The sequence below is a fragment of the Symsagittifera roscoffensis genome, chromosome 3 (genome assembly GCF_963678635.1).
Source record: "Symsagittifera roscoffensis chromosome 3, txSymRosc1.1, whole genome shotgun sequence".
NCBI classification, from domain to species: Eukaryota; Metazoa; Xenacoelomorpha; order Acoela; family Convolutidae; genus Symsagittifera; species Symsagittifera roscoffensis.
The window spans coordinates 14,328,461-14,350,101 of NC_087064.1; the positions used below are offsets into that span (position 1 = coordinate 14,328,461).

The 21,641-nt window shown below is 36.1% G+C and overlaps 1 protein-coding gene across 1 annotated transcript in view; it reads right to left on the reverse strand.

Annotated features, from left to right (window-relative positions):
* Positions 1-197: 197 nt before the first annotated feature.
* LOC134841583 (uncharacterized) overlaps positions 198-21,641 on the reverse strand; it is a 23,715-nt gene continuing 2,271 nt past the window's right edge. The window contains exons 2-9 of the mRNA XM_063857614.1: positions 14,454-14,547; positions 13,460-13,705; positions 6,484-6,612; positions 5,894-6,092; positions 5,088-5,618; positions 4,399-4,546; positions 309-564; positions 198-217 (exon numbers count right to left, since the gene is read on the reverse strand). Of these exons, the coding sequence (XP_063713684.1) occupies positions 198-217; positions 309-564; positions 4,399-4,546; positions 5,088-5,618; positions 5,894-6,092; positions 6,484-6,612; positions 13,460-13,705; positions 14,454-14,547 (1,623 nt within the window). The remainder of the gene's footprint in view (positions 218-308; positions 565-4,398; positions 4,547-5,087; positions 5,619-5,893; positions 6,093-6,483; positions 6,613-13,459; positions 13,706-14,453; positions 14,548-21,641) is intronic.

Below are 21,641 nucleotides of genomic sequence, written 5' to 3' on the forward strand. Positions count from 1 at the left end.
AAAAATCAAATTGAAGACCCAAAAATCAGAAAATTTTAAATGCAGTTGCGTTGAGAACGTTTCAAAATTTCCGGAAGCTATGTTTACTCTATAAAAATGTGGTTCACTTTTTGCTAAATTAATTTCGAATGACAAACCCAATCGTTTTGCGGAAAAGATTTTTAATGGCAAAATAAAAGAATTCCGAACAAAGTTTCTCAAATTTTTTTGAAGGCGTCTGAACAAAAAACAACTAGTTTTTGAAAAAATTTCTGACAAAGAATTCCATATGTATGCCATTGAATAAGTATAGCGTAAAAAGAGCCAGCCCTTTTGCCGATTCCCTTTTGATGTCTTGTTTGTTCGTGAGTGTTGACCCAAAAACAGAATTTTGATCTTCCTCGACACATTAACTGCTTCTGCAAGTGTGAGTAACATTGTACATATGACTGTGACTGCGTACCAGGGGGAGGCGGCTATGAAAGTCTTGATCTTCCAAACCATTGGGCTCTTCCACTCGAATTTAAGTTTCACGCTTCCCAATTCACCCATATTGTTGCTAGTTGGAACTATTTTATATGATTCCTGAAAATATAATCCATCTGGTTGACAAAAATAGTAAAATATTAACACTGTTAAATCAAATTATTATGATTCAAAATCAGTAAATTATGGATAAAATTGAACGTACAAAAATCCTTAAAAATCAGACACGACGAGATATTGGTTGTACATTTTTGTTCTGAAGTAATCCTCTCAAAAACGATTCTTGTTCTCGAGTTATCATAACAATGTATTTTCTTCAGTAAATGTTCATCTTTGTATAATTGGAAGTAGTTCGAGAAAAAAAAAACGGCGTAGTAATGAGAAAGAGAAAAAAGGAGAATGAGAATGAGAAAGATTATTGTTATTATTATCGAATAATAATGTAATAACAAAGCCTGAAAACATAATATTAAGTTCTTTATAAATTTTATTATAAACTGAATAACAAATGGTTTAATTAACAGATTGAGAAAAAACGCTATCTGTTTATTAAACCGGTTTGTCTCGAATTATTTAATAAATATTAAAATGATATTTTTAATTTTGAAGTGCGGGATATAACCTCACGTACCCAACGGAGGCTGTTTACCTAGATAGAAAATTTATATATTATCTAGCCTAGTTTTCTCGTATTTTCTGTGCAAAAATTATCTATTCCTTTCCTAGTTTAGACACAAACAGATTTTGGAAAGAAATAACCAAAAACCAGTTCATTGCCCAACGCAACGAGATAAACATGCTTCGAGAATACACAGTGACAGTGGCAATATAATGCAAACTAACACTTGTTATAACGAGTTTTGTTTTGCTAAAACTATGAAACTTCATCAAGGCCTGTTGCCTATTGGTTATTACAACCGCCTAGCAAACAGAAGGTCGAGCCCCACCAGGAATATTTTTCTAGCTAGAAATGGCCTTGATTTTGCTAATTTTTGATCAGAATTAAGGTGAGAATTAAAAATTTTTTAAGAAAATCCCTGCTTTACTTAAACATTTCAAAAAGAATTTCTGACCAGAAATTAGATTAGATACGAAGTATTTCAGGTCAGAAATAAAGAGTTTTCTCGGTACGCGATAACAGGCATGTGAAATGTATGAAGAAGACTTACAACCGCGATACAGTTTGCCCCTCCAGTGGTACCTCGTGAGCAACTAAAATCAGCTCAGCAAAACTTAGCTACATTAAATTTTCCTTTTTTCTTGTTTTAAGACTTAAAAACTAAAAAACTACAGAAATTAAGTTTCCCCAAACACCCAATAAACCCAACTACCAAATTAACACTTATTAAGTCTTCATTGTCACTTGATCCCTTAATAATGCAGATAAGCCCCTAGTTTCGATTCTTTAAAAGTGACCATCTCAAAGCATATACATTTGTCCATTTGACAAAATTCGTTAAGCAGAAGTCTACCTCTAGTTCCAACCATATTTGACTATTCTATTTGATTTGAGCTTTGTTAGTAGTGTTTTCTTTTGTTTTCATCGAAATTTTTTGTGATGATTTGAATATAATTATCTGATAATGCTTTTCATAAGTTTTTGGCCATAAGATTTAGTAAATCATATACATACAGCTCGTGGAATATGCAAAGCTTTCGTTTCTAGTTCACGTGTCTGATGCGGTCATGCTTAGATTATTTGAAACAATTTTTCCACATTATTATTTGTTTTTGTTCTACATTTCAAGATCAAGATCCGACTTAACAGCTGTGCCAAAGACCAGGACAGCGTATTGATAAATAGGTTTGATGTAGGTTTTTGCTCTTACCAGTTGAGCTTTTTTGAAGAAAAAAATCCGCAACCAATAGATTAAGGATAATTAAATACTTCCAAGCATTCGACATGCGGTTTGATGCTAGCACTACATAGTGTTGATGTTTCAGTTCAGTTTTTCTATTTGTTCCATATCAGGATTGGTTTTACTATGCTGGCTGATAACTATTCTTTTTTCTATTTGGATCAAGTTAACATCCCCCCCCGCCCAAATTTGCTGAGCGCTCCCTGTAAAATGCTCGATTCTGGTTGGCTGAAAAATCCCAACTTAGAACCAAGTTAACATCCTTCATCCCAAAGGGCTTGGGGGGATGTTAACTTGGTCCCTCTATTTTTCTAAATTTTTCTCCATTTAGCGTAAAATTATTTCCGTTTAACTACGTTTTAACATTGCCTAGGTGTTTCACGCAGCTTCCTCTGTTTTCACTGTGAATTTCTGAAAATTTTTTGAAATCATTTGCAAGCATTACTGATTTTTTTTCATGACATTCAAGAGGAATATCGCTGATGCAAACATTAAAAATTAGAGGTCCCAATTTAAACTCCCGAGGTATACCGATCTCTATGCGCTTCAATTCTGATGCTTCAGCTGGTGTAATAACACATTGCATTCTTTTTCTAAAATAAGATGATAAAACTTCTGCACTTTGGCTGTTTTCCCTTTAAGACTATATAATTTTTTGTTGTATACATTTTTACAATTAATATTTTTAAAAGCTCTAGAATGATCTAAGATCGTGTTTTCAGTTAAGCACCCCTCATTGAGCATATTTTAAAGAAATTTTTTAATAAAGGTCGTTGCTTCAACTGTGTTGCTTTTTTCCTAAATTCAAATTGTTTTTCTTTAGAACAGGGTGCTTGTTTAGGAAATTAATCACCCTTTCGTGTGACTTTTTCAACGAATTTTTCAATGTTCAGAAGGAGTGAAATAAGCGCTTCAATTCTGATGCTTCAGCTGGTGTAATAACACATTGCATTCTTTTTCTAAAATAAGATGATAAAACTTCTGCACTTTGGCTGTTTTCCCTTTAAGACTATATAATTTTTTGTTGTATACATTTTTACAATTAATATTTTTAAAAGCTCTAGAATGATCTAAGATCGTGTTTTCAGTTAAGCACCCCTCATTGAGCATATTTTAAAGAAATTTTTTTAATAAAGGTCCTTGCTTCAACTGTGTTGCTTTTTTCCTAAATTCAAACTGTTTTTCTTTAGAACATGGTGCTTGTTTAGGAAATTAATCACCCTTTCGTGTGACTTTCTCAAAGAATTTTTCAATGACCAGAAGGAGTGAAATACGCCTGAAGTTTGAGCTGTCTAACTGTTTGCCTGATTTGTAGATTGGTAATACGTTTCCAGTTTCCAGACAATACGGGAACTCGGACTTTACAGTGCAAAGTGCATCTATTCAACTTGAATGCGAGTATTTCGACTAGGAGATTTTTTTTTTCAATTAAATCGTTACTCAGTCCGAGAGAATCTTGTGAGAACTTATGAATTAACTAGATTAATTTTGTCTGAGTTTGATTTGTATCAGTTTCAAGAAGAGCTACTGTTTCACTGACTTGTTTTACTTACTTTAGATTAACCATTCAATCATAACTACCAGATAGTTTTTTCACTTGGGAAAAATATTATTCAAACTTTTAGCTGTTAACAATAATGTTTTTTACTGTTAACACCAATAAATAATTTTCCCTTGTTTTCAAGCTTAAAAAGATCCTATAGCGAGTTATTGTTATGCCAAACTCTGTTAAAGCTATGATTTTTGTATCATTCTCATATTTTGACGAATAGCTATTAAAGGAACTCTTTGTTATGATAACTCGAGTATTTACACTCACCTCATGATATTTGGACATCTTTCAGACTATCCGTCTAATTTGCTTATCGTCTAATTTCCTAACCCCCCTGCTGTCCATTACTACAGATTAAATCTGCCTTTATGTCGAAGCCCTTGTTAGTTTTGCGTTGGTCAAACTTTTTTTCGAAAAGTAATAAATTGAATTGATTTTCTTTTTTTTCTACCTAATTGTCGAAGTCCATCACTGCTGGTGTAAAATTTTGCAGAAAAAAGTACAACAACTCCAACTGTGTACCTCTGTGTCGAGTAGTAACCGGTGTTGACCGTGTTCCTCCACCTCGCTCATCAGCAGATAGACATGCAGTGTCTTGCTCACGCTGCTCTCCGTGAACTCCGTCTTCTTAGTGCCCCTGTGAGTCAGAATGGCCTGCATCCGATTCTCACTAAACAACCATTCAAATTGAAACATTCGCTTTAAACTTTTAGTCAACCTAAAATTTTTCGGCGTAGTTTTTATGAGATCAAACATGTAATTTGTATCTGTTCTAGTGAAAAGTATATTTTATCCCTTTTTGTTTTTCCGGAGGAGAAGAGCGTAAAATTTAGAAATTAACAGCTCAGGGTTTAATTGCTCAAAGATTTTTCATGACAACACTTTTTGTTTTCGGCTCAACAGGGTGTTACCCAAGTGTTGTCGGTTCAGTTTGTTTCGTAAAAATGTTCCGATAAATGCTTCTTAATAGTTATTCAACTCCAGCAGTTGTGTTGCTGGACGTGCTTGCCACAAAATGAACATCAATTGAGACAAAAATGGAAATTTTTATAGATGAATGAAGTGATTTTGACAGTTTTAACTTTTTTTCGACTTAGCGGCGTTCATTTCATTTTCTGTCTACAAGGTTGCAATTCTATAAGTATTTGTTATCGCAAGTGGCACTAAGCTCCGCTTCGCTTCTGTGTAAGAAACCTGTTTTTGATACCAACCTTTTCAGCATTTCGTGGTAGGATGGCAGCAACATGTACTCTAGGCTCACTCTGTCATCCCCATGAATGCTTTCTTTTCCAGTAATGACAGACTCTGCTCCTCTCCCGGCTGCAGATATGTTCAGAAACTTTAGAAACCCAATATTTTCAGACATCATGTCTCCAGAAACTTTCCTCGTGTCTCGTGGGTGGCCTCCAATCCGACTAGTGTCAACTTCCGGATCGCTAGGCTCTTTCTTAAAATCCTCTTTTTCTGTGCGTCGCGGTTGAATCTTTGAATTATCAGTTTCTTTAGATATCGATTCGCTGGACAAATTGCGTGATGGATCCCTAGTATTGTCAGCCTCCGGACTCTTTAAATTCCGAGTTCTTGTCTTTTGAGACTGAGATGATGTCCGTGCAGCTCCTGATGATGTTGATGACCCGTAGTTGTTTCTATGAGTACATGCGACCTCAACTTGTTCTTTTCTTTCCCAGTCCTCTGGACCTCGAATGGTGAATGCGACATAATGTTTCTGATGTTTGTTGGATCTAAATTGCAGATCTTAATATCATTTGAGTTGTTTCTTTTTGAATATACATTTCGATCAGAAACAATTTCACATTTTTTGCAGTTGTAGTTAAAGCCCTAAAATCGGTGAAAATAAAATGTCATTGACCTCTTAATTTCTGTGTCATGAGCGAATCTCGAGATAATTTAATTCCTTTGTATTTTTTTTCTAGAAATTTTTAAATTTTTTTTGTTTATTTTGTTTTGGTTCCTGAGTTATATTTGGGTATTCTGACGAATAATCAAATGGTATTACCTGTTGGCATTTAGCTGGCTGTGTTTTTTGAGCTGTTGCATGAGTGTTGAGTGATTTGCGTGGGGGTGGGGTGACCCATCACTGAAGTGAGTGGGAGAGTGAGAGTTAGAGTGGGGCTGGGCAGCCATGACCGTGTAGAAGTCGTCGATTGAGATTATGTCTGTTACGTATTCACACCTCCTCTTAGAAACTCTATGGTCTGTAAACAGCGTGAATATTAGCTCACTTACCTTTGAATGTCCTTCCTCTTCGCTTATAACAGCTAATAAAGAATACCTGGTTATCCTTTAAGTAACAAATCCGTCCTTTATGAAATTTGGGAGAAGCCAAGAAGATCTATGAGTGCAAAATTAAATCAGCGTTTTCTTTCTTAATTAAATAATATTGTGATTAAATTTCAAAACACATTTTGAAATAAGCGATACTGTGTTCTTCTCAAAAAACGCGTTGTTGTCTTAAAACATATAACACTTTTATTCAGATGATGTACCATTTATGGTTCCCATTTATAGGCTCCGGTGTTCATAGGTCAGATCCAGATCAATTTTTACAGACTACGGATACTTTTAAAAGGGTCTCTCTGTACTCACGTGATCCGAGTATTGTCTTGACGAATATGTCTGTGAGTCCTCCGTTGTTGGAGTACCTGCACACGCAGTGATAGTCCCTCAATTTCAGGCTCCTCTCGTCACTGTCCGCCACATACAGCATAACAATGGCTGAAACGTGTTGAACTCAGCGGTAATAGCTAGTTGTTTAAAATACCTAATAACCCGGGTTGACCAAAAATGCTTGTCCTACAATTTTCATTTTTGAAAATGAAACATAGTTTTTTTAATCACCAGAATGTTTTATTCGGTTCAAATAGCCGCAGAAAAACTAGTTCGAATCTTTTTTGAATTGTTTTTGAAATTGTATGAAAATTGTATGACTAGCATTTTTACATACATTTGACGTATGGAATTGTATGACAAGCATTTTCGGTGTATGGAATTGAAAGATAAGCATTTTCGGTTTATGAAGGTCAACCCGGGAAGCTTTTAGCGGTAATTAAGATTTAAAAAAAAACGAGACACTTCCCTTCAAGATACAAACTCTCTCAGCAATTAATACAGCCATACAAAAGAAGTTTTTAGCCTGTTTGAAAAAAGTTATCCTGAGAAACGGAAAAGCAATCCAATTTTTGTGTATCCAGGACTACGTCATGCAAATTTTTTTTTCGAAAAAGTTTGTTTGAGTACAAAAATCTATTTGCGGTTGAAAAAAAAAACCAAAAAATTAAATTTTTCCGGGCAACTTCAAATGTATTTGGAAAAAATTTTGTTGTCGCCATCAAAAAAATGCTAGTCATACAATTTTTATATATGGAAACTGTATGATAACCATTTTTTCAAAAAAGAAACATAGTTTATTTCTCATCACCACACTGTTTCATTTGGTTCAAATAGCCTCAGAAACTAGTTCGAATCTTCTATGAATGATTTTTTGAAAATGCATTTGATGTATCGAATTGTATGATCAGCATTTTTGGTGTATGGAATTGTAAGATAAGCATTTTCGCTTTATGGAGTTCAACCCGAGAAGCTATTAGCGGTAATTGTGTAAAAACAATTGAGACAAGTCCCTTCAATTTACAATTTCCCTCACCAATTAAGACTACTGAAAATTTTTTTGAAAAAATGGTTATCATACAGTTTTCATATCAAAAAATTGTATGACTAGCATTTTTTTTGATGGCGACAACGAAAACTTTTCCAAGTACATTTGAAATTGCCCGAAAAAATTGCGGCCCCTCAGCGATTAGGACAATGGTCGTAAATGCTGGAGAGGGGTAACTATGAATGAACTTCTCTCATTGGCGAAAAGGGGGGGGGTGATAAAATGGGGACTGTAGGTTTGTAAAAATTGAGATGTTTTAATTGTCTTATTTGCTGATCTAGTTTATCTTCCTAATTCTAAATTAACAGGAATTGATTTCAAAATTGAAGGGGATACGTTTATCGCACAATATATAAATCAAGTGATGAAGAAATGAGTCTGATACGTGCTGCAGCAGTTTAAATGTGCTTGTGGAATCCTGTGACAGAAAAAAATTGGCTGCGGAATCCACTGACAAAAATAACTCGTCGGCATTTTGTGTACGGATCATTTGATTGTGGAATTCACTAACAAAAGTCTCTAAAACCCGCAAAAGATGTGTCCGTGGACTCCAGAAGCCTGAAGGCACGCAATATGTGCTTAGTTATAAAACCGAGATAGGCGTCGTAATGAACATAATTTTTAAGAGTCTCGTTGGCAGTAGCAACAGCATAGCTAGCCAATGGCGATCACATTTTGGAGATGATCTTCGTGTATCATAAAAATACTTATTCAGCATTTTTAAATATTCCTTACATTGAAATTTTTTCAACAATATATGAACTTAACAGTACAAAAATCAGCACGATTACAAGCAAACTGGAATTTGAGTTGTTGCTGTCTTAGGGCACTTCTTGTAAATTGTGTTCAGTTTACAAATGAGGTTATCTAATTCCTTGGTGCTCTTTCCTTGCTACTCTTCTTGGTTCAAACTGATTATGATGATCCGGTAACAGACACCTCGAACGTGATCTTAGTCAACCCCACCCCCCTCTGTCTTGTTTCTGGCGCTCGATGACTGAGGGCATCATCCAATGGCTGGTCTGAGCAAAACCTGATTTGCCATCTCTGTAACTTGGCCTCACCTTGTTCTCGCCTTGTTGATGGCCACTATGGTCCGGCGAGTTTCCGCGTGAACGACTTGTATTAGACTGTTCAACTCTGGGCTTCGTCTAGTTTGACGAGTTCGCTCTTCTAGCCCATGGCAACAAGCCGGCAGACAAAATCCTTTTATTTTGACCCCCTGCCGACCCAAAGGGTCCCCCTTTGTACTATTTTGAGATATCCATTTTTAGTGACGGACCCTAAAACTTTTCTAAAGGCGCCTTCGACGCCAGTATATAATAATTTTGAGGGGAGAGCGCGCGCAGAAAAAATGCAATTTTTAGTCAAAATTCCAAAACGCCTTTTTTGGCCTGTTTTTTCAAAATTTTGCCTGCGGCGCAGATATTGTGGCCAAAACGGACTTTTAAGTGCTTTGGGAGAGCTCGAAAAATCAATTTGGTCGACCTAAAAAAAAGGTCGACAGAATTTTCGGAAATTTTTGAAAATCCGCGCTCCCCCCTTCGAGAAAATCCTAGATCCGCCCCCGAAGGCACGTGTCCGCTTGTGCAACTGTCCAAAACAGCCGACAATCCGACAGCAAGTGGCACAGCAGAATTGCCACATTGTTTCTCAGGAGCAATAGTATGTGTCTTTTTGATCTGTTTACAAGCAAGGGTTTGGAAAATCACCAGAATGTTCTTCAGCTATGTGAGTTTATCAATTCGGTGATGCCGCACAATATGCAAGTGGAAACCAGCCTTAGTGAGATGAAACTTGCCGAGAGAAAGTATCAAAATCAGTTTAAGATCATTTATCCACGAGGGATAGGACCAACATACGAGCTGTACAGCTCATCACGGCGAAGCGCTGCTGTTCCCCTGCTTAAGAAGTACATGCAATTTTTTTTTGGTTATTTTTCTGGGTTGGGTAAAATTGCCTCACCCTCAAGCAACGAGCACGGATCATGGCGGGCCTCGAACATCCGACTTTTCGATTGAGAGGCGGAGACGGGCTCTTTTTCCTCCCCCCCCCCACCCCCCCCCCACCTCAATCAAACATGAATTTTATTGTCTAGTGAGTGGTTTTACTAGGTTAATTACGAAGACCAAATATGTTTGGCATGGCCTAATTAGTCTGCATGTCAATTTTCATGACAATCGGACAAAGTGATTAGTAATTTCAAATATTAAAATTAGCAGGTGGGGGGGAAGGAAAAAGAGCCCGGAGACGTAACCACTTCACTGCTCCCTTAGCACTTCACCACTGCTCCCCTTTCTGCTCCCCACATGATGCTCGCCACATGATGCTCTCCAACGGGTTCGCTCGTATTTTGCCAGAGATCAGATAGAAACTATTACTATTCCACGCGACCTTCTTGACTCAATTGTGACTGCATCTTCTTCGTATCTCAATTCATCGCAAGTGCCACCAATTCAGAATGAGTAAGAAACGCCGAAGTTAACAAGGAAAAATTTGCGGTCTTGAAGAGGCATATTTCTGCAGACTTGAAAAAAAAAGACTCTTCTCAAAAAAAAATCGACGGCAAGCAAAATTATCGAGAGCCATGGATCAAAAGGATCGCTTTAAAAAGGAACCCAGAGGATAAGATGTGCTGGCAGAATCCACGTTTGCTAATGTGGTTGATCAAATGTTTTGATTTGCCGAAGCAATAAAAATTTTTGATCTCAATTTTTTTTCCTGCAGCTATAGTGTTTTTCGGCTTCAAATTCTAGCTTTTGCTGTCATAATATGAGAAATCTTGTTCTGTCATCAGCGTATTTGATCACCCTGATGTAAATGCTCAAGACGCGACACCAAGGGAGGTTTCACACTTTCTTCGTTTTTTTCTCACAGAAAAACGGTGCTTTTAAGCCAAAGATTTCTCGGTCATATTCAATGCCCTAAACGCTTCCTCATACTTTTCTCCTCAGGTAAAATTTTTTTTTGGAAGATCAGCGAAAGGTTCCGTAAGCCGACCAAGCTCGACATAAACCTCATGAACTGGTTCATAGGGCGCACAGACAATTCGGCCAAAGACAATTCAGCCAATTTGAAATTCAGACAATTCAGCCAGAAATATACAGACAATTCAGCCAGTTTTACAAAACGCTAGATTCGACAGAAAAAAATTGGAATTGGAGTTATTTCTCAGTTTAAGGTCGCCGGTGGGCGCGCTACGCGCGTGTCGCCGCTTTGCGGCAATAACCGGCTCTAAATTTCGTATAGAGTCCTACCCTCTGTTGGCAAGCTCGAAACACGTTGGCGCGACTGCGGCGGTCACTACTATTGGCTGAATTGTCTGCATACTTTTGGCTGAATTGTCTGAGTTTCAAATCGGCTGAATTGTCTTTGGCCGAATTGTCTGGACGCGGGCTCATAGATCCGGTTAGAGAGATTACAAACGTAATATTTTGTGGTTTCTTGACTCAATTATTGAATGGACCTTTTTGACGACTGGGATTGCTCCTTTAGTCGACAATTTACAAGCAAGACGTTCGTTTTCGTTGGCAAAGAGTGAGCAATTAACCGATTTGTACGCAAAGTTATTTTCATCCAGTCTGGTTGCTATAAGGGTAGATCTCGTTTGGCTCATTTAGAAAACCTTAAATTGTAGGTCTGAAGCTGTACATATTGCTAAGTTTGCGCTTACATTGAAATTACATTACCTGGAATCACATGGCCTTTTTGTGCTCTCGCTAAACTTCATCTGCGATCATGCATATTCAGAGCGAAGTTCGGAATCCAACCGAGACCCTGGTCACTACGACTGTTAGCCAGTGCCACATAATCTACCAAATAAATCAGGTTAGACATCCCGTAGCTGTTTTTCTGATCTGCTTGTTAAATAATTCCGGTGCCAATTCTAAATGTCTTGTCTCCTTATTGCCGTGAGTACTGCCGGCAGTTAGAAAAAAAAACGACTCGGTTGCCTAATTTGGCAATTTTTTCATCTCAACAATCCCAATACTGTCTCTTCGGTTTTGATGAGACATGTTTTCGGAATCTTTTCCACTTTATTTGAATGGACCTCAGCAGATGATGTGAACTTGTTCGTACTGCAACCTCTTTTTAGACATCTTTATTCTCAGCAAGCCTTCAGATTCAATTTAACAAATTTACTTTGGGTTTTAACTGCGAGGGTTGATGCACTTGTTTTTTCCAATGTATTTTTCTGTCCTCTCACGGCAAAGTAAAATTCATCGTGGCTTTCTATCTGAACGCTTAATTCATTTCTCACGATTATTCTTCGATTTGCTTTACTTTTACCATCAGTGGCTGAACTAATTGCCAGGAGTTGATCTCTTTTTTAGCCGAGATGAAATGCACAGGGCTTGCACAATTAAACTGGAGTTGCTCTTGCTTGCTGATTTCAAATTGCAAAATGAATTCTCGTAGATCAGGGTGAAGTCATGACTGTTACGACTGCACTTTATGCCAATTAAAAAGAATTAAGTAGAAAAATTGATAAAGTAATTATAAAAAAAGAAGTTCTTTCTTCAATGTATCCCTCACAGGATGAGGTAAACTACAAAAAGATGTATTAAACGTCTCGTGTCCTACTAAAAACCTCAAATGCTTTGCTGCAATTGAGTTTGGAATGCTTTATTCCGCCGCTTACGCGTGTTATAAGAGCGAAATTTATCGCGCGTTAATTATCCCATGTTGCGCTGTTTAGTAGTTTTCAAAACCCCATAACTTAACAAAACATGAACTTAGATAATCTCTTTTTACACTTGCCAAAACAAGTGTCTTGTAACCGAGAACTATATAGACATTTTCCAGTAAGCAACTTTTTTTACACCCTTCTAAGAAATTGATGTTGCTTTATTATCGAGCCTCAGCAATTTCCCGGCTCCTTTTCACTTGGTCTCGAAGTAATGCTGTTAAGTTTTCACCCTAAGTTTCGTTGATTATCTTCTGTAGTTTTGAATCTTCCTAACCTTGACTCGTATATTTTTGGTTTTTTATTTCTATTTTTTCGCGCTTAGAATTTTTTCTCCTTAACAAATTCGTCCTTTGTTTTGTCGTTTAGTGAAACTATTTGGCATCGGCTTAAATGCAAAAAAGTTTTATTTTTAATTTGATAGTTCAAGTCAATTGAAGTATACAAGTTATAAATTCAAACAGTTTTCTAGTTTTCAAAACTTGCACGTGCTGTAAGCAATTTTCATTGTAGTTGAATGTGCAAGTGTTGTTCAATGTAGGTAGTTTCAGTGGTGATTTAATAGAAAAGTTTTTTTTGCTCAACTTGTCTCTGCTCAAAGTTTGTTGGCCTAGTTGTCTTAGGATTTTTTGTTGTTTCGCATGTAACTTTTGTTGAAGTTACAAATGCAAGTCTGGTTCATTGTAGCTTCATGAGGGACTTAAACTATAAAAAAATTAAAAAATGCATTTTTTTCGGCTCACTTTGTGTCTGCTCAAAAATTGTCGAGTTTAATTTCTTCCGTTGCTAATTTGATTTTCAAATATCTGGTTCCTTTGCCTTAAATGAAGTTCTACCGAGTCTTATGAAATTTTACTATATGGTATGCCTTGTTTTTTCAATTTTCTTAAAATGTTTTTTGCTTCAGTTTTTTTTTCTCCTTAACAATTTCGTCCTATGTTTTGTCGGTTCAGTGAAACTATTTGGCATCGGCTTAATGGGGTGCATTGAGCTCCTTTCTGTATACTTTAGGGGTGCATTGAGCTCAGTTTGTTGCACCCAATATGTAAGATTGAGTTTACATACTTAAGAATAGCCTACCTTCCTACAATAGAAAAATACTAACTGTTGGTGCGGCGTGCGGAGGGGGCTATATATTTTTTTGTAGTTTGGGGAGCGGGTGGAGGAGGGGGTTGGAGAGGGAAGGGTTTTAGTGACAAAAGAGCTCCATTTGTTTCTACCTGGTGGATTGTACTTGTGCTGTTGGAAGTGAATGGAAGTAGAAGACACGGGAGTGGTACTGGCTCTGATCACACTCTTCACACTCTCTACTGACGTCATCACACATGCACCCAGGAAACACACGTATAACAGAACAGTGCACACATTAGCCAACACCATGCGTCTCTTGCCCCCACCCCATGCAACTAGCAGAGCATCTTTCTTATCGTCTCTCTCCCCATCTTGGTCATCTCCCTGTCCAACACCTGAACACTTCGAGTTTCCGCACTTATTCAGCCAAAGTTCGAAACTCTCAAAGTTCGTGAAACAGAAATGAAAGTTCACAGAAATCCAATTCGTTGAAAAAATGCGTCAGCCAATTTAAGTTTCAACAAGACGTTAGAACTAATGGTGAATTAGTGATGCGCTTTTCCAAAATATGAGCAAATGGTTAAAGCGAACTTAGATATCCGTACTTTTGCTCTAGACCTATGACTGAAAGTAACTTGGGGTTAGTAACTCGTTGTGTTTGAAAGTTGTATGAGATTTTTCCCTATGATAACGGTGGTCACAAATTGTGTGCTACTGGCAAAGCAACTTGATACCCGTCAAGTTGCTTTTATTTGCTGATCCGAATATTTTCAAACGCACACCAAAAAAATTCGTAGCGGATTTTTCTTGGAAGGCGCTTTTTCTGGTCTTTTATCTAAAATAATATCAACCTTCGAAAAATTTTATGATTGGTCGGCGGGCGGGCGGGCGTTTGGGCGGGAGATTTTCGAAAACTATTTTTCAACTTTTTTATGGGCCAGCCAAATTGACTTTCCGAGCTCTTCCAAATCATTATAAAGATCCAAATTTGTTTTGACCAATTGTTTCTCGCGTTGCGACACTTTTTGGACACTTTTAAAACACTTTTTTGAATGTTTAGACCAAAAACTGCCTTTATTCATATACATTCTAATCAGCCTGTAGTTTTGAAATAAAAGAAACGTGCAAGTTAAGTAAGCTCACTTGATCGTCGTTGGTTGTTAAGCTTGCCATTTTCGGCGTCTCTACTGCTCCGATCACCTGTTGTTGGACGACATGTCTCCTCAATTGAGATTTCCTATGAAAATGGCTGATTATTTGCCGTTAAACATGACTTTTCACGACACAATTAAACATTTAATGTTTTCAACGTGAAACAAGACGGTTATTCAACATGAGGAAAAACCCAAAAACTTAACCTGGAGTTCAATTAATGACAAACCTTTCGAATTTTGAGTTTCGTTTTCTCCATCATCGCAGAGCAAGTGTTCTAAACGTTGCTGAAGTTTCTCGGATGAAAATAGAATATTTTTGAGAAAATGTTGCTGAAAATTTGCAAATGGGAGTAGAATATTGTTAACTAGATTTTCCAGAACTATAACTCAGCAAAAATCATAAATCGGATGATAAATGTTTCTTTTTCAGAATGATTTATAAAAACCATAAATTTACTGCAACTAAAAATTTTCTTCAGATCCATTTTTCTGCAGAACTGCTTGGAAACCTTTATTATATAATTCATAGAAAATATTCTAATTCTTGACAGAAAATGTTTTAAATTCTAGAAAACTTGAAACGTATGCCATTCGGTAAAATACTCATGATGATGCCACTCGAGATTTAAGCCATATGGTTAATCTACAAAAAGATAAATATTTATTGAAAAAGCAACCAATTTAGATGGTTTTAATAATGCAGTAATAAACTGAAAATAAAGATGAAAAAAGCGACACACTATCATCATTCAGATTTTACCAAAACAATATTGAAAGTTTTTTTTTCAAAGAAAAAAAAATGTGCTTACAGTCAGGGGGCAGATCTAAGATTTTCTCGAGGGGGGATTTTCAAAATATTTTCAAAACGTTGTCGAACGTTTTTGCTAGGTCGACCAAATTGATTTCCAAGCTCTCCCAAAACACTATAACGACCGTAATTTTAGCACATTTTTAGCGCCGCAGGCAAACTTTTGAAAATTAGCGTTTTAAGGCACTTTTTGGAAAATTTGAAGCCAATAATCGCGTTTTTTCGGCGCGCGCTCCCCCCTCAAATTTAGTATATATTGGCGCACAAGGCGCCCTTAGAAAATGTTTAGAGTCCTCACCAAAAATGGATTTCTCAAAAAAGTACAGAGGGGACCCTATGGGTCAGCAGGGAGTCGAATCCCTGAGAGTGAGGGGCGTTCGAAACCCCACCCCCTAAACCCTCCCCCTAAATCCGCCCCTGCTTACAGCTACACATTATGAGTAACAGGTTTTTATGCGCACACGAACGAATTGAAGTTAGACAATTATGCTTAAATTCAAAACTAAAACTGACTCGTAGCCATTCCTTTTACCCGGGCCGACGCGACGGGGTCGACTGATGATTCGAGAACGTCGAGCAGGTGCAGTTGTACGACTTAAAATCCGCGGCCGAGAAGTAATTTTAAATCGAGCACAAAGTCCAAATATAGCCAATTTTAGTCAAAAAAGTCAAAACATAATCCGAGCAAGCAGCGGATTCGACTCCCTGACTACTCAATGGACTACCGACAAAGACCTCCGTTTTTGACTGGTTGACTCCAAACTTTCTCTAAAAGCGCTTTTGGCGCCAATGTATACTAATTTTGACGTGGGAGCGATAATTTGATAAAAATTTCCCAAAAGCTCCTAAAAACCTAAAAAAGCTTTTTTGACCTGATTTTCAATATTGGCCTGCGGCGCAAAAGTTTTGCCCAAAAAAGGGTCAACAAACTGTTCAAAACCCCCCCTTGAGATAATTCTAGGTCCGCACCTGAGTTGAGCACAATCAGACATACTCATTTTGGTCGGGAAAGTTGAAACATATCTGAGCTATATTGACCAAACAATACAATTTTTTTTCGGTCAAAACCGTCGATAGATTTCGAGATTGGTGAAACCTATAAAAGTAAAGTGTTCACTTCGATAGTGTTTGATCGTTTCATTGCACCCCTGTCATCGAAATCCGAGAAACGTATTTAGAATTTTATTCGCTTTCATAGATGATCTGATGAAGAATCAGGATAAATAGATATCAGGATAAAAAGGTTGGATACATGTGTGATAAAGAAATCAATTTACTGTACAATTTAGAGTACTGTTAGGTTGCATATAAGACCAGGGCGGATCTAGGATTTTCTCGAGGGGGGGCGGATTTTCAAAAAATTTTCCAAAATTTTGACGACCTTATTTTTTTAGTTCGACCAAATTGATTTTTCTAGCTCTCCCCAAGCACTGTTTTCCCCTTATTTTGGCAAAATTTTCTGCGCCGCAGGCAGATTTTTGAAAAAACGTTAAAAAAAGCCGTTTTTGGGCACTTTTTGAAAAATTTTGACAAAAAAAAATCGCTTTTTTTTGGCGCGCGCTTCCCCTTAAAGTTAATATATATTGGCGCCAAAGGCGCCTTTAGAAAATTTTTAGGGTCGGTCGGCCAAAAATGGATTTCTGAAAAAGTATCAAAGAGAGGACCCTTTGGGTCGGCAGGGGGTCGAATCCCTGAGGGGGAGGGGGCATCCGCCCCCCCCCCCCCCCTCAATCCGCCCCTGTATAGGACCACCTAATTCCTTCTAAAAATAGGGTATTTAAAATGTTTTTTGAGCATTTTAGATGAATGGAGGTTTAGCAAAGTTTAAAGATATGTTTTTATAAGGTTTTAGCTTTTCAATTGAGTGGATATTTAAACAGAACAAGAATAACCTACGAGCGGATTTAGTCAGAAGTTATAAAAAGTTTTCTATAATAAATAGTTAAATTTCCATGAGCTAATTTCAGGAAAAGCCGTATAAATGATCTCAAACTGGAATTAAATTGTGGGTGACAATGAGCGTAGGGTAGGATCAGCCTAAAATAAACATCTTATGTTTCGGTTTTATTTTTCAACTTGAAATTTTCTGAAAACTTGAAATTTTTAAGTCGAGCTTAAAATTTCAAGTACTTTCTACCTTTACATAGGCATCATATGTTGTTGATAAGTTTTAAACGAAATTTTTTATTACTTTCAAGTTATTTCGATTGTATGAAAGTTGGCTAATGTAACTCAAAAGCACCCTTTTTTATTTTGTCAGTGGTGCAAAAATTACCTGAAATAAGTTTTGTTCAATGAAATGCTAATGCATATAAAAACCATGCGTGACATATAAACATACATATAAAAACCATAATTGGCTTCAGATAAGAGTTAGCACTAGTTTTGTCTAATTTTTTTTCAGACGAACTTTATTTTGCCCCACCCATCTACAGGTGACGACTTTGGCATGGATTTTCAACGTATGAATTGCTTAGTAAAACAAGGCTCTTTCTTTTGCATATCTCTTTCAAAGCTTGCTCTCTAAAATACAGAATCTCTTCAAAATAATATTTCTCATAAACAAATTCTGAAATACAAAAAAAAAAATGTTTTTTTTTCTTCAAAATTTGGAAAAATAAACTCAATTGTTCACAAAACCAACCATAGCAAGTTTTAAATCTTGTTTTTCACCACGTTTTTTGACTTTATATAGAAAATTTTGTCCTATTGAAGAGATAGTAGAAAATGGACCTATACTGTCTCACTAATTTAACTTTGTTGGCTAATCATATTCTGGGAACACATATAGCAGCAATAGAAGAAAGTGAATAGAAGAAAGTGAACTCGAGAGCAATCACAAAACAGTTTCTTGCAAAGCCAATCTTTGCGTTTTCAGATCATTGGCTGCTTTTCAGTGAAATTGAAAAGAAAGTCTTGCAGAAGGCGCTTAATGGCTATTTGAAATGTTTTTGTTAAAAAAATATTATGAAGCTAAAGTTTATGAGAGTTCAAGATAGATAAAAAAAAAATTTTATTGTTTTTTTCACTGGGCGATTGAAGATGAAAGCCTTGCGGTAGTTGTTCTTTTTCATCATCTTATTGATTGCAGTCAAAGTGAAAGCAACCGCGTCAAAAAGTCTGCAGATGGAGATCATGCTGTCTGATTTGTAATTTGAACATTCTATTCAAAAGTTTTGTTTTCAAATTGCGACAGTTTTTTGGAAACTGCTCAAAGATTGATAGATGTTTCAAAATAATTATTAACCAATTAAATCATGTTTACCCAGGTAACAAGTACAACCCAAGCTCTTCCATGTTTGTCGCGCTGGAATCAGTTGGCAGAAAAGAACATGAGTGGTAAAATGCACAGGATTATTACTTAAATCGTGTTTTCGTAACATTTGATTTTCACATTTCCTTGAACCCGTTATTCGTCCAAACCGCAAAAAACAAGATACTCCCGATGACTGTTTAAAGCTAATAAAAAGTTACGCATCACTAACCAACATAAACCAGTGTCTGTTGCATTTCACCACAATGTACCTTTCTGAATTAGCGACTCTGCACTTGACAAGTTTTTTGACAAGAACAAAATTTTTTATTATTTGCCGTACCTTCACATCAGTTCAAGGATATAACAAATTTAAGCTAAGAGATTTTCCTGGGAATTTTTTCTCAAAGCCTATGGCGTAATTGTAAAAAAAAGATTTTTCATTTGAGTACTTGACATCTTTCGATACAACAATACCGGTTTTCACAAACTTTTTTCAACTTGCGCAAAGGAATTACGTTCAGCTCTGATTACTCAAAAATTGATTAAAATGGCAGTTCAACTAACCTAAAACGACCAAAAACAGATCATTAAAATTTCGATTTAAACTTCTATAAACAAACTACTGAAAATTTCGAGTCCTTTACAGATTTTCTGAAGAACTGCAATTGTCTGGACTTTCAACCTCTGCACAGTTTTGCCTGCAATCTCTGAGGCAAATTTTTTTTCTTTCTTATAGTCAAGTGATAACTTTCTTGGGAAGAAACTAATTAAACCCAATAATTTCAAAAGTTGAACTTTCTGTTACTGAGAAATGAACTCTATTTTACTGAGAAATGAGAGTGTGCGTGGATTTTCGAAAAATAGTGTTGGCGTGGAATCAATATGACGACAATTGAAATTGCCACATGCAACGCTGTCAAAAATCCAATTTTTTACTTACTGATAACAGACGAAACAAGCTGACACACATATTTCGTCACAAACTAAATCAATACTCTAAAACTACCTAAAATAAACCTACTTTATAGAAATGGTTTGCGAGATTTGTTTTAATTAATTGTTTTAACTGCTTTTTGTTGCAAGAAACATAGTGTTTGGTAGCAGAACACCTGGTTATTTCGAAAAGAAACCGTCTGGAACAGAAAAGTTTTGCTTGAATAGTAAAGTTTTCGATCCTATCATAAAAACAATAGTTCACTCAAATTGGCAAGAAAAATCTTCTTAAGAAACATCAGTATCCTTCTGGAAAAAGACAAGAACGTGCGACAAACGTTGTTTTCCAATTGTGATTTTTGACTTATTGACAATTTATTTGTTTTGACATATTTCTGTTTCAAGAGTCGTGTCTCAGAAGATCAAACTTCTGCAAAACACTTTCAATTGAATAAATTGCTAAACCACCAGTCCTTTCTGCTTCAACGTAGAGGTCATGTGCTTTTTTTAACTTGCAGAAAAAATGCTTTTTAAGTGGTTTCCATTGTATAAAATTGGCTAATAAAAAAAATTTACTATGTAATTTTCTATGTTCATTAGTTTCTCCAGACCAAACAATTACCTAAAAATTTGTTCAAAAAATTGCTAATTTTTGAAAAAACATGCTTGCTGAAATTTAACTCAAAATAAGAGTTTGTACTTACTCAGAAAAGATCTAGGACAAGATATATGGTTTTTAAAAGTGGCTGTGAGGTGTTGAGTTTCTCTGTGACAAAGTTGTTTTTGCCCTTTTCGTCTTCAGGTGACAAGTTTGCCGTAGTTTTTCACAACAACGGATTTTTCGGTTCGACTAAGCACACTTGGCACATAGTTTCAGCATATCCCTTTTCAAAATTATTTGCAAAGCCTGTTTTGCCGAACAGTTTATATACTGAAATTTCATCGACAGAGGCATCACCTGTTGTCAAGTGAAATCAAATCAAACTTGTCACGAAAGAAATCAAACACTTCAAAACAACTTAAAATAAACCTAATTTGTTCCAATTTAGTTTGTACAAATGTTTTGATAAGAATGTCTTTATAGTGTTACTCGTTTTTGTTGCAGGAAACATAAAACGTTGGATAGCAAAACACGTGATTTTTCAAAAGGAAACGGGCTGGAACACAAGTTTTTTTGATTGAAGAGTATCTTTTTTGCGCCTATAATGAAAACAAAGTTTTCTCATTATGGTGAAAAAAATTTTACACGGAAACATCAAAGCTTCTAGAAAGACCAGAACGTAAGCATTTTGAGTTTGAATTGCGGATTTACAATCATTGACAAAAATCAATTTTTTTGAAGTACTTATATTGCAGGCGTTGTGTCTCAGATGTTCGAACTTCTGCAAAATTATAATTTTTTAACAATTTTTTTTTCAAGTGATTTTGATTGTATGAAACTTGGCTAATATAATTTATAATATTGTATTTTCGTACTCCATGAAAAAAACATGCTTGCTGAGTTTTGATTCCAATTAAGAGTTAATACTGCGTCAGAAAAATTAGAGGTTATGACAAATTAGGTTTTAGAGTGGCTTTGAGGTGTCTGTTTTTCTTAGAGACGAACTTGATTTTGCCCCATTCGACAAGAGGTGACAACTTTGGCGTGAATTTTCCGATGTTTGAAACGTGTGGCAAAGCAAGCTCAGCATATAGTTTCGGCATAAATTTTTCAAAGCTTGATCTTTCAAAATATAATTTTCTTCAAGATAAAAGTATTTATTCATTTTGGAATACAAATAAAAAGTTTTCGTTTTCCATATAATGAAAAATTACCTTTATTTATTCACAAGATCAATGAATGCAAATTAATTCCCATAGTTGTTCTTAGTTTTCATCAAGTTTTTTTACTTCATAACTGTTGACCAACAGCCTTATTCTTTTGAGGCGTGTCTGAAAAATTAGATGAATCTGCACCACTTTGGGTGTCAATATCGATTTAATCGTCAACGTTATGACTTCAAAAAATCATTTCATTCAGTTTTTTGTTTAATGATTCAGATAGCAAAAAATGGTTTTGGAGCTGAGCTAAATTTAATCTCACGTTTTCTGAGAACTTTCTAAGCGATTTGAAACAATTTTTCGGCCAAACGAATTAATTTTTGTTTTTATCAAAACAGACATGCTAAGCAACCTCGAAT